Source organism: Gymnoscopelus microlampas (assembly GCF_963454915.1).
Source record: "Gymnoscopelus microlampas genome assembly, chromosome: 12".
NCBI lineage: Eukaryota > Metazoa > Chordata > Actinopteri > Myctophiformes > Myctophidae > Gymnoscopelus > Gymnoscopelus microlampas.
Genome location: NC_139949.1, coordinates 8,303,552 through 8,321,271, shown reverse-complemented (window position 1 = coordinate 8,321,271; position 17,720 = coordinate 8,303,552). Strand labels below are relative to the sequence as shown.

General features: G+C 43.1%; 1 protein-coding gene across 1 annotated transcript in view; it reads left to right on the top strand.

Moving 5' to 3' along the window:
- The window catches only part of LOC311057162 (sensory neuron membrane protein 2-like), a gene marked incomplete at both ends in the record, with an annotated part of 35,602 nt that extends 18,190 nt beyond the window's left edge, over positions 1 to 17,412 (top strand). Inside the window, 12 exons of the mRNA XM_084074113.1 lie at positions 908 to 1,051; positions 4,155 to 4,236; positions 5,199 to 5,354; positions 11,179 to 11,364; positions 12,157 to 12,248; positions 12,762 to 12,878; positions 14,252 to 14,448; positions 15,087 to 15,211; positions 15,827 to 15,897; positions 16,015 to 16,066; positions 16,810 to 16,896; positions 17,332 to 17,412. Of these exons, the coding sequence (XP_083930239.1) occupies positions 908 to 1,051; positions 4,155 to 4,236; positions 5,199 to 5,354; positions 11,179 to 11,364; positions 12,157 to 12,248; positions 12,762 to 12,878; positions 14,252 to 14,448; positions 15,087 to 15,211; positions 15,827 to 15,897; positions 16,015 to 16,066; positions 16,810 to 16,896; positions 17,332 to 17,412 (1,390 nt within the window). The remainder of the gene's footprint in view (positions 1 to 907; positions 1,052 to 4,154; positions 4,237 to 5,198; positions 5,355 to 11,178; positions 11,365 to 12,156; positions 12,249 to 12,761; positions 12,879 to 14,251; positions 14,449 to 15,086; positions 15,212 to 15,826; positions 15,898 to 16,014; positions 16,067 to 16,809; positions 16,897 to 17,331) is intronic.
- Positions 17,413 to 17,720: the final 308 nt, after the last annotated feature.

Below are 17,720 nucleotides of genomic sequence, written 5' to 3'. Positions count from 1 at the left end.
CCCCACCCCCCAACTGCCAGCCCACATCCACTTCAGGAGTCCAGAGTTGGTGTTGGCTAGACTCTAGCCAACACCAACTCTGGAGGGGGGCATGAGTCAGTTAGGCCGGATCATATAGAATAGGGTCTTTGCGATGCGAGTGTGGTCTAGCCAATACCAACTTGGGACTCCTGAAAAGCTGCCCTCCACACTCTCCTATCTAGCATCAGGGTCTTGAGCTCTACAGTGTTGTTGGCTAAGCTGTTATGCCGAAGTGCATCTACGTAGGTGGTGCACTTCCTGTCTTTCCTGGCTTTGCCCTGGGTTGGCTCCCATAGTGTCAGTTTGCTTGCCACTAGTTACAGTATGGGTGCCTGACGCAGTGCCCTGCCTCATCCTTCTCTCTCTGACTTTGTCTGTGACACATGCTGGGTTCCCGTAGAGGACCACATTTCTGATTTGGTCCGTCCATGTGACTCCTAGTGCCATTCATAGCATTCTTGTGTAGACTCCATCCAAGGCCCTTTCCTGTTGTGCTGTGATGGTCCATGTCTCAGCCCCATACAGCAGTACTGACTCAACTGTAGCTATATGAACAGCCGCCTCTTGCGGTCTTCTCCCATGTCTGATTTCCACACTCTCCTCATCCCATGCAAGGCATTCCAGTCAAGTGCCCCCCGGACCTTCAGGTCCTAATCCATTGAAGCAGTCCAGGCCAAGGTTATTTGAAGGACTGCCTCAAGTCCTGGACTGAGGCACTGCCTGGACTGCCTCAAGTAGCGTGTCTCCATCATCTGAACCATCTTCTCAGGAACTCCGTAGGCCCGGAGAATGTTCATCAGTTTCCCCCGGTGGATGGTGCCAAAAGCCTTTTGGAAGTCATGAAGGTGATCACAACTGAAAGATTCCTCTCCCTTACTCCTTCCAGTATCCTCCTCAGCACCAGTATCTGCCCGTCTGCTGTTCGCTCTGGGCGGAAGCCGTTCTGCGAGTTTCTCAGTACAGGGTCTAAGATGGGTCTAAGACGGTTGAGGATCATCCTGTTAGCCGCCTTGGCGACTTGTGAGCTCAGGTTAATGCCTTTGAGGTGTCCGTCTTGGTGAGGTCGCCTGACTTTGGTACTGGATCGATAATCATTTTGCTCCACAGCTTCGGCACCTCACTAGACGTGTGTGCTTGATGAAATCCAACACCACCTTGTCTATGGGCACATACATCAGAACCTCTGCTGTCACTCCATCCTCCTCGCAGCTCTTGCCTCACTTGATAGTAGCCTTGGCCCTCTGGTACTCATCCATGGTAAATGATCCATGATCTGGTATGGGAAGGTCATGGAAGACAGGAGCATCGGATCATCCTCTTCTTCTGCTGGTACCATGTTTCAACTCGTTCCTCTGCGCTTTCTCCCCAGATCTTGGAAGTCTGAGAAGAGCTTCTGCCAGAAATGTCATTGATGAGCTTCCAGCTCTTGCCATGCTTCTGTTTAACATGCACCTCTTTAATGTCCCTGATCTTTTGGATCAGCTCCTGTTGTTCGAGTTGCATACACTTGGCATAGCTCCTCCTTCCTCCGCTTATATTCCTCCCTCAGACCCTCTCCTTTTTGGTCAGCGACAAAGCCCCTGTGTGCTGCTCTCATCTCCTCCCTGGCTTTGGTGATTCTAGGGTCAAGGCATCTGTCTTTCCTCCTTGTTTATAGGCTCTTTAAGACATTCAATGATCTTACATACTATTCCACTATCCACACTGGACACAAGGTTGGTGATCCAGTTGTATGAGTTAGGGGAGTTGGAGGGCATGAGGGTTTGGGGGGTGTGGTGTGCTGGTTGGGGGGAATGGGGGTTGTGGGGGGGTATTTCAGGTGGTGGAGTTTGGGGTAGAGGGTATAGGGGGGATTATGTCGAGGGGTGCCTGGGCCAGTTGTTTTCTAGTCCACCTAATTGTATTCCTGTTGTCCTTTTTGTACATTTTATTTGTAAGCACTTTCATAGTTTCATTTAGATTCTTGTTGTGAGCATTGCCCTGCAAACTTTGTTTTGTTTTTGAATAAAATAAAAAAGCATTCAATGCAACTCAGTGGTGTGTTCTACCGTGTTACGCTGTATATAGTGCAGATTCTTTTGGAAGAAGGTGTATACAGTCTACTAAGCATTTCATCCATTGAAAACGCACTAGCGTATACCCACAACCACGCGCATTTCGTGCAGGGAATGATTATCGTATACCTCAACCAAAAAAAAACTAGACCACACCACTGATGCAACTGTTTGCAGCTGTAAATGTATGTATTTGCAGCCATTACTATGTGTCATTATGTAGTTAAGCAATCACTTTACATTGAATGCAAAAGCTCCTATCTGCAGAATTATCCAGGAAAAGTGGGGGAAAACCTCCTATCTGCATTTGCAATATGAAATCAGTATAATTAACATATAATAATGTAATATAGTCCAGACATCCAGAAATGGTGTATTATGTGATGGGTTTCATAAAAAAATAGCATTGTGCAAAAAAAATACAACATTTTGTAGTTTTCTTTTTCATTTTCCCAACAATGAACATTTTTCAGATAGGAGGTTTTGCGTTTTGGCCATCGGGTTTGCGACAGAAAATGATGATTAGCGTTAGCAACGGCTAAAGAAGAAGGATTACACATACATTTAAAGAAAACTGGGATTTATACATCACGTTATGACCAGGGGTGCTCACTGTCAGCAGCAGCAACCAGCGGGCTACGTTTAGGTAAGAAACACACAGTGAGGGCGCTCGGGTGGTCACTGCCCCCCACCACGGAGGTTGTGGGTTTGAATTAACCGCGGCGCATCCGTTTTGTCGAGAGTCTACACGAACACAATTGGGGGCGGCAGTGGCTCAGGGGTAGAGTGGCTCTATACGTCCTCCTGGTGGGGGCTCCTCACTGGCAGGTGACTCAGTAGGATACGACAGCAGTGACAACACAGAAATGTGTGTGGGGAGGAATTGATTGGCATAATAACAACTTAATTGAGGAGAAAAAGGGGTACAAAATAATTGGCTACTCTAAATAAAAAAAATCACACCCTGTGTGAAGAGAGTGGTGCCTTTGATGAGCCCCGTATTGATGTTGTCATCAATGTTTGTTTATTGGACATACATACACCCGGACATACAGTCAAAGTCAGATATAGGAGTGGTTGGCACCACTCAAAAATAAAAAAAATAAACACAGTGATGGAAGAAGTACTCACACTTTTTTACTTAGTTTCATGAAACACAGGAATGATGTTATAATCCAAAGTGCAGTGGACTCTGCATGGCAGGGGCGTCCTCCTCCCTGAGCCAAGCTTGCGCCTGACCGCATACCTGTTGTGTAGGATTGATGTTGGTAATCGAAGCACCGATGAGACACTGTGGGTTTTCAGATGAGCGGTGACACCGTTTGGGTCATCAGGTGGGCAGGCCCTCCTTCTTGGATGTTTCGCTTTCAAGCCCACGACACCTCCAGAGGGTTTAGCAGTGAATCCCAGCGTCCCAGGTTCACTCCCTACTAGATGTCACCGACTCATCTGAAGGCCCATGTGGGGTCCTTTTTCCTTATCCACAGCCACTGACTCCCCTTTTCAGCAGCCCTGGAGAGGTCCTTGACCGCCTGCCGGTGGGCCTTCCCTCGTACTCCCATCTCCCTGAGTAGCCTAGATGTTGAGGTAGCTACGAACCCTCTGCAACCTACTTCCACTGGGCAGACCTTCGCTTTCCAGCCTTGTTGTTGAGCATCTGCTGCGAGATCGGCGTACCTCAGCATCTTCCGCTCGTAGGCCTCCTCCACTGCACCCTCCCAGGGCACAGTGAGTTCGATGATGAAAACGAGCTTGAGCGAGGCTGACCACAGAACCAGGTCTGGTCGCAGGTTGGTGGATGCGATCTCAGCTGGGAAGCAGAGTTTTGTGTCCAGGTCTGCCAGCATCTTCCAGTCCCGTGCTCTGCCAAGCTGCCCAGTGTCTGGTTTTGCGGTGGTGCTGCTTGCTTTACCCTTGCCCTCCCGAACAAATGGTGTTGGCTGCCAACGGGATGACGGGGGAGGAAGGGAGTTCACGCTTGTCCGGCGACTTTCCAGCACTGCTGCAAGACACTTTAGCACCTGGTTGTGCCGCCAGGTGTAACGACCTTGGGTGAGGCTGGTCTTGCATCCCACTAAGATGTGCTTCAGTGTTGCTGGACTTGGACATAGAGGGCACGTGGGGTCTTCGCCATACCACTGGCTTAGGTTGGCAGGAGAAGGTAAGACGTCGTAGGCAGCCCTGATGGTGAAGCTCGCCCTGAATGCCTCCATCTCCCACAGATCTTTCCAGGAGATCTTCCTCTTCTCCACTCCTTCCCATGCCATCCACTGCCCTTGCTTTGCCTGCGCAACAGCCTTTGCGCGCCTTCCTGCTTCCTCTTCCTGACGTACCTCCTGGACCACCAGCTTGCGTCTCTGAGATGGGTTGGCCTTGCTCCAGGCCGGTGTACTGGCCCCAAGGCCGAGACCACTCCTCCCCTCTTGTACTCGGCCCACGATGTCCCTGTGTCTGAGTGCTGCCTTTGCCTGCTCAGTTGCAACCAATGGGGTCCACTTCCTTCCAGTGGCCAGGATGGGGGCAGCTTGGGCTACAAATGGATCGTTCGAATCCAGGAGCATCATCTCCAGTCTCACTTTGGCGCACTTGTACTCCTCTGCCAGACTGGAAATGGGTAGGTGTAACATCCCTTTTCCGTAGAGCCCAATGCTGCTGAGGCACCTGGGAAGGCCGAGCCACTTCCTTACATATGAGTTGACCAGTCTCTCCAGCTTTTCCACCTTTGAGAGCGGGACTTCATAGAGTGTTAGTGGCCACAGGAGACGAGGAAGTAGTCCGTACTGCATGCACCAGAGTTTCAGCTTGCCAGGAAGCAGGGTTTTATCGATGTTTTCCAGGCCGTTGGCTACCTCCTTCCTGAGCTGCTCTACTTGCTCTTTGTCTTTGAGGGAGGCGTCATACCAGCGACCTAGGCTTTTCACAGGCTTCTCGGTGACCGTTGGAATGGGTTCCTCGCCAATGTGGAAGCGGTGGTCTACCAGCTTCCCCTTGACAATGGAGATGCTTCTGGACTTGGACGGCTTGATCTTCATGCGAGCCAGCTCAATGTTTTCCTGGAGCTTTCCCAGTAGCCGTACAGTGCAAGCCTTGGTCATGGTGAGTGTTGTGAGGTCGTCCATGTAGGCTCTAATTGGCGGCAGCCTCAGCCCAGGTTTTATTCGCTGTCCTCCAACCACCCATCGAGAGGCCCTGATGATGACCTCCATGGCCAGGGTGAAGGCTAGTGGGGAGATGGTGCAGCCGGCCATGATTCCCACTTCCAGATGCTGCCATGATGTAGTAAACTCTGTTGTTGTCACACAGAGCTGGACATCCTGGAAGTAGGCCTTGACAAGTGATGTGAGAGCTGGTGGAACCCTGAAGTAGTTGAAGGCTGTCCACAGGAGGTTGTGAGGAACTGAGCCAAAAGCGTTGGCGAGATCCAGGAACACCACGTGGAGGTCTGTTTTCTCCCTCTTGGCGACCTGGATCTGATGCCAGATCACACTGGCGTGTTCCACACACCCTGAGAAGCCTGAGATACCTGCTTTCTGGATTGACGTGTCAATCAGGTTGTTTCTCTGTAGGTATCCTGCCAGTCTGTGCGCGACCACACTGAAGAAGATTTTTCCCTCGACATTTAGAAGGCTGATCTGGCGGAACTGGCCGATTTCTGAGGAGTCCTTTTCCTTGGGGATCAGGATCCCTCCGGCTCTCCGCCAGGATGTTGGTATCTCCTTCTTCTGCCACACGACTTTCATCAGCTTCCAGAGGAATCGCAGGACATCCGGTGCATTTTTGTAGAGCCTGTATGGAACTCCGTTGGGACCTGGAGCTGATGCGGCCCTTGCTCTGTGCACGGTTTTGTCTACTTCGCTCCATCTGGGTGGACTAATATCTAGTTCGTGCTCTGGTGGATTAACTGGTGGCATGTCAGATGGGAGTGAAACCTCTTCCTGGTGTCGGTCATCTGTGCAGGACTTTTTCAGATGTTCTTCCAGAGTGGCCTTTGACACTGAGAGACTTCCGCTCTTCTCTTTTGTGAAGAGACTCTTCACAAATTTGAAAGGATCTTTGTAGAAGCGTGTTCTTGTATGCTCCTTCCTTCTGCGCTTCTTCAGGAGGTTTTCAGCCCTCCTCAGTGTTGCAAGCCTGCTCTGAATCTCTTCCTGCAGCACGTTTATTCCTTCCTTCTCCTCCTCTGTGGCCTTCCTCCATTGCTTCTTCAGCTGCCTTCTCTCCTTGACAGTAAAAGTATCAATACCACAATGTGGAAATACTCTGTTACAAGTAAAAGTCCGGTATTCACAATTTACTTGAGTACAAAAGGATTGGCAAAATATACTTAAAGTACCAAGATTAAAAGCACTCATTATGCAGAATGTCCCATTTCACAAGTTCAATATGTATAAAATAATCCTTTGAAAATAGCAGATCTACAAGCTCACAACACGTTACAAGGTGATGTGTTGTGAGCTTGTAATAATTTGGTAATAATATTCGTTTTGTAATAACATTAAAAATCTTCCAAGTAACTGTATACTTTAGTTGTCAAATAATTATAGTCGAGTAAAAGTACAATATATTAAAGTTGTCAAATAATTATAGTGGAGTAAAAGTATAATATTTGCCTCTGAGATGTAATGGAGTAGAAGTAAAAGTATTGAAAATTGTAAATACATCCATTTTCAACCTTTCTTCATATAATAGGTCCTCACTAATACTCATGATAAAATAGTAGATTTTTTTTCTACTCGGTCTGTGTCTCAGAGGAGGGCTGTGGACAGTTCAGAAACTGTATAGGACAGTTTTTATTAACGCGAGAACAATGGCTTCTATTATTGCATTGCAACTTTCCAGGAATAGAAAGCCTGCAGTTTCTATTAGCTTGGATTCCCCATCGATGATGTCACTGGTAGACAGGTTTCTAAACTGTCCACAGCCCTCCTCTAAGGGCGGATTCAGACTGGGTCCGTTTATATATTGAAATTCTTTATTCGGAATAACCCTTTGAGATGAACCATCTCGTTTTCAAGGGGCTCCGCAGTTACATAATAGTACATTTAAGAAACAGAACAAAACAAAACATAAATAAACAGGACAATAACAACAATCAAGGGGGGAAAACAAGACAAAACATACAACAATAACATAACAACAATACACAAAGCACATACAGTACATGAATTATTGTGTCATAGATCTGTTACTGATAATTAGTGAAAACATGAGCAGGTAGTCTCCAGGTGAGAGGACAGCGCCGTTTTAAACAATTGAGGAGATGATATTGACCAAATATGAACAGGTAGGTTGTTCCAGTCAGAAGGAGCTTTAAACCTAAAGGATTTTTTGGAAACCGAATTAAATGCACTTGGAACATCAAAGTAAACTTGTGCACAATGTCTCAATTGGTGTCTAGAAGTAAAATGATTCATATACTGTTTGAGATACTGTGGGTAATTAAAGTAGATACATTTAAAAATGAACTGTAACCAGTGCTGCTGTCGTCTTACTGTGGGAGATAGCAAGTTAAGGTTTTCATACATGGTGCAATGATGAGTCATATAAGGACAGCCAAGAACAAATCTACATAAACGGTTGTATATTGTATTAAGTGGAAGAAGGTTATTTTTAGATGCAGTCTGATAGACTACATCAGCATAATCCATAATAGGAAGTATGAGTTGAAGAGCAAGTTTTTTTCTAACTGTAAGTGTAAAACATTTTCTGTTACGGTAGAGAACACCAGTACTAAAGTGTATTTTCCTAACAATGTTGTCAATGTGACATTTGAATGTAAGTTCAGAATCCAGCCATAGCCCCAGATATTTGATGTGATCAACTCTATGCAGTTGCGTACCGTCAAGACAAGTGATATTATATGATTGATTTATGGTTTTAGATATAAGATTCTGTTTAGTTCCAAAAAGCATAGTGTTTGTTTTTGTTTTGTTGATGAGTAATTTATTTGCCGAGAGACACAATTCTAGATGATTGAAATTTGATTGTAATGTTGACTGAATTTGTGATAGGGTGGTTTGTGATGTATATATTACTGTGTCGTCTGCATAGAGTTGCACATTACAACCCAAAAAAATTGAGGGGAGATCATTGATAAAAATAGAGAACAAGAGTGGGCCTAAGGTTGAACCTTGCGGTACACCTCGTTCCTGCACTGCTAAACCAGATTTATTGTCCTGTATAACAACACACTGTTTTCTGTTGTGAAGATAGGAATTGAACCAAAGTATGGCATTGCGTGAGAGACCAATAGAGTACAGCTTGTCTAATAGAAGGTAGTGGTCGACCAGATCAAATGCTTTAGTTAAATCGATACAAATTGAACCTGTCAGATTATTATTACCAGATGCAGAAAAGATATTGTTTGTTAATTTTAATAGAGCAGTAGTTGTGGAATGATTGGAACGAAAACCAGATTGAAAAGGTGATAAAATATTATTGTTGCTGAGATATTTAGATAATTGGTTGTAAATTAGTTTTTCAAAGATTTTTGCTATGGAACAGATAATTGCGATTGGTCTGTAATTATTGGGATCAAGTGCATTGCCCGCTTTGTGCAGAGGAGTGATTCGTGAACACTTCCAGATCGATGGTATTTCATGAGTTGATAAAGACAGATTAAAAAGATCACAGAGAGGGTACATAAAGATGTGTGGAGCTAGTTTAAGAAATTTGCTTTCTATACCATCTAAGCCAGGGCCACTACACACTTTGAGATCATTAATGGCATTAAGAACATCAACAGGTGAAATTTTCATGAAAGAGAAGGAGCTATGGCAAGGTGGTGCATTATTAAAGATAACATAAGGATCGTGCATTGTGGGAGTACAGACTGAAGAGAAGTGATTGTTAAAAGCTTGCGCTACCAAAAGAGGATTATGTATTAAGGTGTTATTAACTTTTAATTGATTGCAGTGAGCATTTTTATCAGATGAATTAGTTATAGTTTTTATTTTTTTTGATTTTGCATTCCTAGTCATTATTTTACTTTTATTTCTTAACTGTCTGTATTTTTCCCAGTTTGCAGGATCCTTTGTCTTACGGTATAAGGCCCATGCCTTGTCCCTCTGCCTGAAAGTACTTGTTAGCTCAGATGTGATCCATGGAAGGTGGTTACCCTTTACCTTAATGGTTTTGAAGGGAGCATGCTTGTCGATAATTCGAGTGAGTTCAGAATGTAAGAAACTCCAAGCATCGTGAACATTTGAGATGATTTGGTATCGGTCCCAATTAACTGAAATTAAATCATTAATTAATTCATCAACATTAATTTTCTTATCTTGCCTAATTTTGATTAATTTTGGGGGAAGTTTGGGTAATCTAATTTTCCAAATGCAGAATACCATGCAATGATCTCTAAAGCAATCAGACGTGATACCTGATTTAATAATACGATTTGGATGTGAGACCAAAATCCAATCTAGCAGGGATTGGCATGTGGGTGTGACCCGAGTGGGCTCACTAATTAACTGAGTTAAGTTCAAGTTCCCAATAATGTTTTTAGCATTCTTAGAGGCTTTGTCCAACCAATCTCGGTTAAAATCACCTAAAAGTACAAGTTTGTTTTTTATCACTAATAGAGTTAATAGTGGAGACTATACAATTGAAAGAGTCAACAGGTGATGAAGGAGGTCTATAGATGTTTCCAATTGTTATATACTTGTTTTCATGTAGAATTACTTTCACAAAAATGCTTTCGAAATGAACAGGTTCAACTGTAGGCACAATTAATTCAGAAGCAAGATCTGCAGAAACATATGTCACTACACCACCACACCTCGTAGCTCTGTCAGCTCTGTATATTACATAGTTGGTTAGTTTAATTTCGTTATTAGATATTTTATAATTAAGCCAGGTTTCTGATAGTGTAATTATTTTGGGTTTGTGTTGTTCAACCCACGGCCGAAGTAAGTCGATTTTGTGTTTGAGGCTCCTTATATTCAGATGTACTATTTTAAGTCCTTTCGTATTATCCATCTTGATTCTTAATGTTTAAGAGAATACCGTCCCTGACACAATAAACAGCATAGATCCAAAACAATGTGTTAAGCAAATACAAAGAACATACATGTACAGACAAGACAAGACGAACAACAGAGCACAGACATACATATAGACAACATAGACAACAACATAAAACAACAGCTAAAAAAACACCCGGTCCGTTTGAATCAAACCGTTCCCGAGTACGCTTGGCTTCTCCCAGCTGGCCAGCATTCACACTGGTCAAGACTCGAGACCATTTCATTTAACAGTAATGGTAAATATGTGCCTCATGGGGGCGCTGTGGACTATGGGGCTTTGGGAGAGAGAATGTCATTCACAGAAGAAAAGTCACTCTAGAGTGAATAATAAAGTTTGACTGTGTTCCTGACGTTGTCTTGAGTTATATTAACATTAACAATAGATCAACAATACACAACCAAAGCAGTGTGTGCACTGGTCTTTGAAACCTCGAAATGTAACGTTGTCTCTGTTAATATGATATTGGCGTCACGGACGCATCCTTGGTATTTTAGCAGTGACGTCACGGACTAATCCTTTGTATATTTATCCTTATATACGCGTTCGATACACATGTGTTTTTTGTTTATTATTTTTCACGGCTCGCGCTACTCAAACACTAGCGGGATAATTATTTCGTGTCAACATTCAAGTAGAACTATGAGAAGGTATAACCCAGCTAAAATAAAGTGTCATTATAAAAATATATAAATGATATACAGTATGATTAGCAGTCCACTTCCTCCCGTTGGTACGGATGGCTTCACATTGCATCGTTCCGTACTCGAATACGCATGATCCGGATCCGAGACTACCACCGGAGGTGGTTTCGGGTACGGTGCGGTGATGCATTACGGGGAACGGTTCGCTACGTTCACACTACCACAACATCTGCCATGTGGTCCGGGGTGCGCACCCGGGACCATAGTCTGAATCCGCCCTAAGACACAGACTGAGTAGAAAAAAATTGTATCATATTATAACGAGCATTAGTGAGGACCTATTATATGAAGACAGGTTGAAAATGGGTGAAGCCGTCCTTTAAGTACTGTACTTTGTTGCTCTCCCTTCTGTCTCTTCTCCCCCTCCGCTCCCCCAGTCTGTGATGAGTGGTATCGTTACGCTATTTAGACGCACCCCCATGCTATGGTTGTATGGAAAATATCTTGACATCTTCATGACACGCACTGTCCATGAGGTGCTGTGGGGCTACGAGGACCCTCTGATGTCTAGACTCAGCAAGACGAAGCCTGAGATGGAGGAACATTTTGGCCTCATGTGGAAGGTGAGGACCTGTATTTAAAGAGATGTGAAGGTAGTACACTGTAAAATCCAGGACCTTTAATTTAATTTCTGAGAGTTAACGTAACATTCATGAGCTAAAGTGACTCTTCGGATCTTAAAGACGGGGTGCCGTGATTTTCAGTGATTCCCCCCCCCCAAACATAATCATCAGTATTATGGTTATACTAGGAGAAAGATTTTTTTCAAAAAAGTGTACAGAAAGTGTTAAATCGCCTCCTCATTAAGTATACCTGGTTCTCACCTTAGCACCTCCTCCACCACCTTAGCACCACCCACCTGTCCTAGTCCCTCCTCCTCCTCATGCCCACACCTGCTGTGTTATGATAATGAGGGGGAGGGCATGTTTTTACTATGTCACTAAAGCGCTGTTTTTCTATTGGCACGTTTCACCCTCAAGGTTTCAGCCTCCATGAAGAAACTCAAAGTAGTCAGAGAAGACATAAAACACCATAAAAACACCACCAGGGGGCGTAATAAAGTTGTGTATCATTGTAGAGCTCTGAACTTTCCTGAATATCGCTATAGAGAAAAGAAACTGCCATTGCATACACTGTTTTATTGTTGTTGTTGTTGTTGTTGTTGTTGTTGTTGTTTGCTTGGTACGATCAGAGATCTGTCCCACAAAACAGCATCACAACACCCCCAATTGGCATCGTCAAAAGATCAGAACGACACTGACTGATCAGCTACAGTAGCTCACCACCATGTCCTTGTTTTAGGGGTCAGTCAGTGCTACAGCAGTCACACTGAACCCTGTGTCTCTATTCCATAGAAAAATGAAACTCACGAAGGAGAGTTTGTCTTTCACACTGGGGAGCAAAACTACATGGATCATGGCAAGATTGACACATGGAACGGCCTGAGGTAGAGACACCTGTCTCCCTGTTTTTTTGTTTACTTATTTATCCTTGCCAAAGGCGAGGATAACAAAAAGTCTCTGTCTGTTTGCATTCCCACTTGGCCAAGGAAGATTTTTGTTTTGTTTTAATCAGCCCCATGGTAGTTCTATAACAGGACCAGGACTCATGTTTTAAAGAAATTATGTGTAAATCAAGCCTTAAGGCTTAATGGCCATTCACACCAAGCACTATAAACATAGTTAAAACAATCTTTCAAATTCAAGTGGATGGCAGAGATTTTGATTTGATTTGGTTTTGGTAAAAGACATATGAATAAACACAATATAACTTAAACCCAGGATATACACATAACAGCTTAACAAAATCGTTACAGTGTCTGCTTGGTGTAAATGGCTCTTTAGTGACTTACATCAGTGTGCACCCACCAAACTATATTAGCATGCTACCTGGCTATTGTATGGATAAGAACACTGTTACACCAAGCCTTTGATTTGGCTTGTTTTACACCTGTCAACAGGGAGATGACGTGGTGGTCGTTCAATCAGAGCAACATGATCAACGGCACTGACGGCACCGTCTTCCACCCGGTGCTTTCCAGGACGGAGCTGCTCTACATGTTCTCCCTGCTCTGCAGGTAGGTGCACACCTGGGCTTCCGATCCTGACCTTCCTCCCCAATGTAGTCGTTTTTTACCACTTCTTTTTTTTTTTTGTCACTTCTGTTGTATCCATACTGACTCACCTGCCAGCGAGGAGCCTCCACCGGGAGGACATAGACTAGTCATCGTCCTAACCCTTAGGACGTTGTTTTGTCCGTATAGCACCTATTCTTGAGAATTGGGACAAATCATATCCTACCAAAACATTTCAAATTAGTACTTATTAACACACTCATTTAAAAAAAAATGGGTGAAAATATATTTTTAAAGGATTTTATATGTATGAATTACATACGATTTATACAATGTTTTGGTCTGGTTTCCCTTCTTTCTTTCTTTTTTACATCTACACAGAAAACACCCTTGTCTCAGACAAGGATTCACATCTTCAATTCATTTTTTTACATTTTTTGTTAAAACTAAAAACATCAAAAACTAGAAAAAGTGCTCCTCGGAGCACAGGTCTCCGCCAGGTCAGGTACGTTATTGTGGCCTCCTGGTGGCACTATATCAGGCCAATGTGAAAAGGGTGGCATTTCTTCCTCGGCCTAGTGGGAATGTGCGTGTGAAATTTCACTGAAATCGCAAGCTGCGTTCATGATTTGAGGCATTTTGTTCAAAACGGACCAATCCTGCAAACTTTGGAAACCAACCTTAGCCAATGAGGATGGAATCTGAGAAATGGGACAGATCCGTGTTGATCACATGACTATATGGATACTGTGTACCGATTTGCATGACGTTTGGATAAAATCTGTAGGAGTCTGTAGGAGGATAAAATCTGTAGGAAAAATGGGTTTTGCACAAATCGGCCTCCTGGTGGCGCTATAACGGGCCCATGTGAAAATTTTGGGGCAGAGGTTCTGAATTGGCATCCAGGGAGTGTGTGTGCACAGTTTCGCAGCGAGCAGGCCAACGGTGGCGGAGATTAGCTGCTCGCGGACGGACAGGACACACGGACATAGGGACAGACGGAAGGACGGACAGGGGGTAAAACATACTCTTGCCATGCCTTTCGGCCTGACGGAGACAATAAACTAACCACCAACCAGCGTATTGATAAGGTGTAAGAATGTACTATTAATCATCTTAGTTTAAAAATGTTTTTTTTTTGTAAAAGTTTTTGCTCTCTGAAGTTGTTGTCCAAGATCGTTGTCAACTCTGTCAGATTTCTACAAAAACATAATTTAATCAGGCATAAACAACAATGTATGTATTCCTAATATTCACATTGTATTAACATTGTATAAATACAATGCCCTGAAGCTATTATTGATCTCAATCTATTTGTGAGTTATCTGACTGAACTAGCCTAACGTATAGCCACTAATACTCCTGTTCCTCCTCAGGTCCATCCATCTGGGCTATGTGGAAGACGTGGTGGTGAAAGGCATCCATGCTTACCGCTTTGCCCCCTCGGTGGACGTGCTGCAGAGCCCCACAGAAAACCCCACCAACCAGGGCTTCTGTTTGCCGGGCCGTGACTGCCTGGGCACGGGCCTGCTCGATGTCGGCGTTTGCAGAGAATTTGTTGGACCGGATGGAAGTAACAGATTAAATATTTATTAATTATTGACCACCCACAATGTATATAATATGTTACTGTCTTATACTCGCATACATTCAGGCTATTCATTATTAACCCACAATGTAAATTATACATTTTTACTGTCTTTTTGTATTGTAGTCTTGAACTGACGTTATCATGCTTATGCATATCATCTCACTCTGAGACATTCAAGTCACAGTCACAAAGCAATAATGTCAAACTGACCAGGTTTCATACTGATACTGTCATCATATGGAATGTATTAATTTTTTTTTATGGGTGAACGTCCCAAAACATGTGCAGTATTATAGCTGCACCTCGTTGAGATTAATTAGACTGGGGGGTTAAGACATGTTGTCAATCTCTCTGGCTCTCTCTCAAATCATGATTGTTGAATGCAGGACAATGTTCTCTTCATGTGCGTTGGAGGACAAATGTTTCATTTCGGGAGCCATCGGTTGTCCTATATCAAGCAGAGTTGTATATCTCTATGTGATCCACTATACAGTATAATGGGCAGGTCATTGTGTTTTTATCTTGTCCACTTTTTTTGTGTCCCGACTTTATGTGGAACAGGATTTGATGTTTACCCTTTTTCTTTTTACTCACATGTTACATCGTCTTGTTTCTACCAGGTCATCCTTCGCCTACGGTGATGTCTCTCCCCCACTTCTATCAGGCAGACCCCAAATACATCAACGCCATTGAAGGGCTGAACCCCAACAAGGAGGAACATGAGTCATACCTCGACATCGAGCCGGTACTTTGTATCGTTTAGACTCAAGTATTCATGATTAGGTCTATGGTGGAATAGTGGAACTTGAACCTCGTATTCTGTGACTTATCTAAACCAGTGGTCCTCAAAGTGCTTGAGGGGTTTCAGGGGGTCCCCAGAAATATAATGAATATAGCATAAAAATCAGTTTAACCACTATAACCCTATTTTTTATAGGCTTCATTTTGTAGAGTCTATGGGCGTAACTTTGTCCATTTCTTTTTTACAGTCAAAAAAATATATATGTATTATACAAGGTTACGTCCTTGATGACTCTGGCTTATGTTTCCATGTCAGGATTATTGATACATCCACTTGTCTCTGTATGATTTACGTGGCAAACCACTTATATAATATGATATACTCATTGTACGTCATAATAGCCAATGTACTGTACAAGCTCACAAAGCATTGCGCTGCAACAGATTATGAGCTCTATAAATCAGCTATTTGCATTGAATGGTCACCTATTTTTGCAGAATGTTCACCTACAGTATCTGAGTGTAAAGGATTGGCCCGGACCGCTGGCGTAGTGGTCCGGGCACCTAGTCTCCAATGTTGTAAAGGATTTAAATGAATGCTCTTTGTGTGTGTCTCCAGACCACAGGTGTTCCCATCCGTACCCGTAAGAGAACTCAGCTCAATATGATCCTGAAAAAAAAATTGAGCCCGTAAGTTCAACTCTGACCCACATCCCTGTCGCTGCACGCGCTCCCCGTTGCAGGCTCACGTTGAGCGTCTTGCTATCCTCACTGACCTTTGACCTTTCTCTGCCTCTGTCTCAACAGTGCAACAAAATTCATCAATGAGACCATTTTCCCCATCATGTTCGTCAGTGAGGTAGGCAGATATAAAAGACTGAATCGATGTATCAGCCATCAATACAGACTAGTAATGTTTTTGTTGTGCACCGAGATAACATGGATGAGAACAGGGATGAGACGTTTAAACGGTTACCCATTGTAATGACAAATGTATCAATAAAATTAAATATAGCTCATATAAATAAGTACGTAGGTGGCTTGTTGTTGGTATCGGCCGAGAACGAGGTTGTCTATATCCTCTTTTCAATGCGCTAGACCACTGGGAGATGTATTGCTGAGGTGGAGCACAACACCTACCATCAGCTCCCAGTACTTACAACAACACATACCATCAGCATTTACAAGAAATGGCCGCTAGCCCATCCCTAGGCAGCATGTATTTTCAGTTTGGATGAATGTTGTAAGATGAATTATTGAGTCAATATTAAGATGAAAGTGGAATATATCAACCTGTTAGTTAATGTTGTTGTAGGATGTTATATTAAACTACGTTTGATTTGTATGCGCCATCAGACTGGTGTACGATATGCGTAAAATAATCATATAGGCCATGGGCTATTTTTGAGAATTTCTGCCTTTAATGACATGCCCAAAATAGTTAATGCTTTGTCAATCATGTGACAAAAATGAGTTGACATATTTTCAACTGAAAGAAGTGCCAATGCTTTTTGAGTCGAGAGTAATTCTGTTGTAATTTTGTTGTTCTTCGACAAAATATAAATAAGCCTTTAGATGGATATGTCTTCTCTCTCTCCCTAGATGTCAACCATCGATGATGAGTCAGCATTCCAGATGAGGACGCAGCTGTTAGAGGCAGAGAAGGAGACAGAAGATGGACACCATAATGTAACATTGGATAACTAATATAAAAACCATAAGGGGCCATGTCCACAGAAGGGGTTTTCTGAGTGGACGATTACTTTGGATATCGTTGCTGCAGAAACCTCCTATCTCCATATTTTAACTTTTTGTGTTTTTTTAATAAATTACTGCCCTACTTGATCATCCTACAGTGTAATACAAAAGTATCCAAAATAGCAGATTTTGGACGTCGATCTGCTATTGTTGTTATTTTTTAATTTGAAACCTGAAAAGTATTAGTTTTGGACAGACATTATCATGTCCAGAGCACTCACACAAAGTGTTTATTGATGCCCGGGAATGTTTGAACCGATTGAAAAGTCTCAAGCTGAAGATGATTTAGTCCTATTAAAACAGTATGTGAACTGATTGGCTTACAGCACAATTAACACATATTATTAGCACCTGTTTTTCGTTTAGGTGGCATATTGCCTCAAAGTTTGCAACTCTGAACAGCTACACAAGTTTTCTCTGTGTTTGAACCAAGGGTCCAGCTTCTGACTTCTTGTAAATTGAGGCTGTATAGGAAGTGACAGTTCATATGAACTGTAGTCTCGCTGTTTTACCTCTGCTGGTGTCAAAAAGAATTAGGTACCGTTCAAGCGGATGGGTTTTTGCCGAAATGTACACTTGATTTTATTACCTTAATAAACATTGTCATAAATACTATATGCTTCCAGTCGCTTGTTTAAAGTCTTCTTTCAATCACCATGATATGCGTTTAAAGTAGGGTTATGCTGTTGGAGGGCCGTGGCTACCTTGTGATGATTTGATTGACAAGCTACACAACCAATAGCATTCATTCCCCA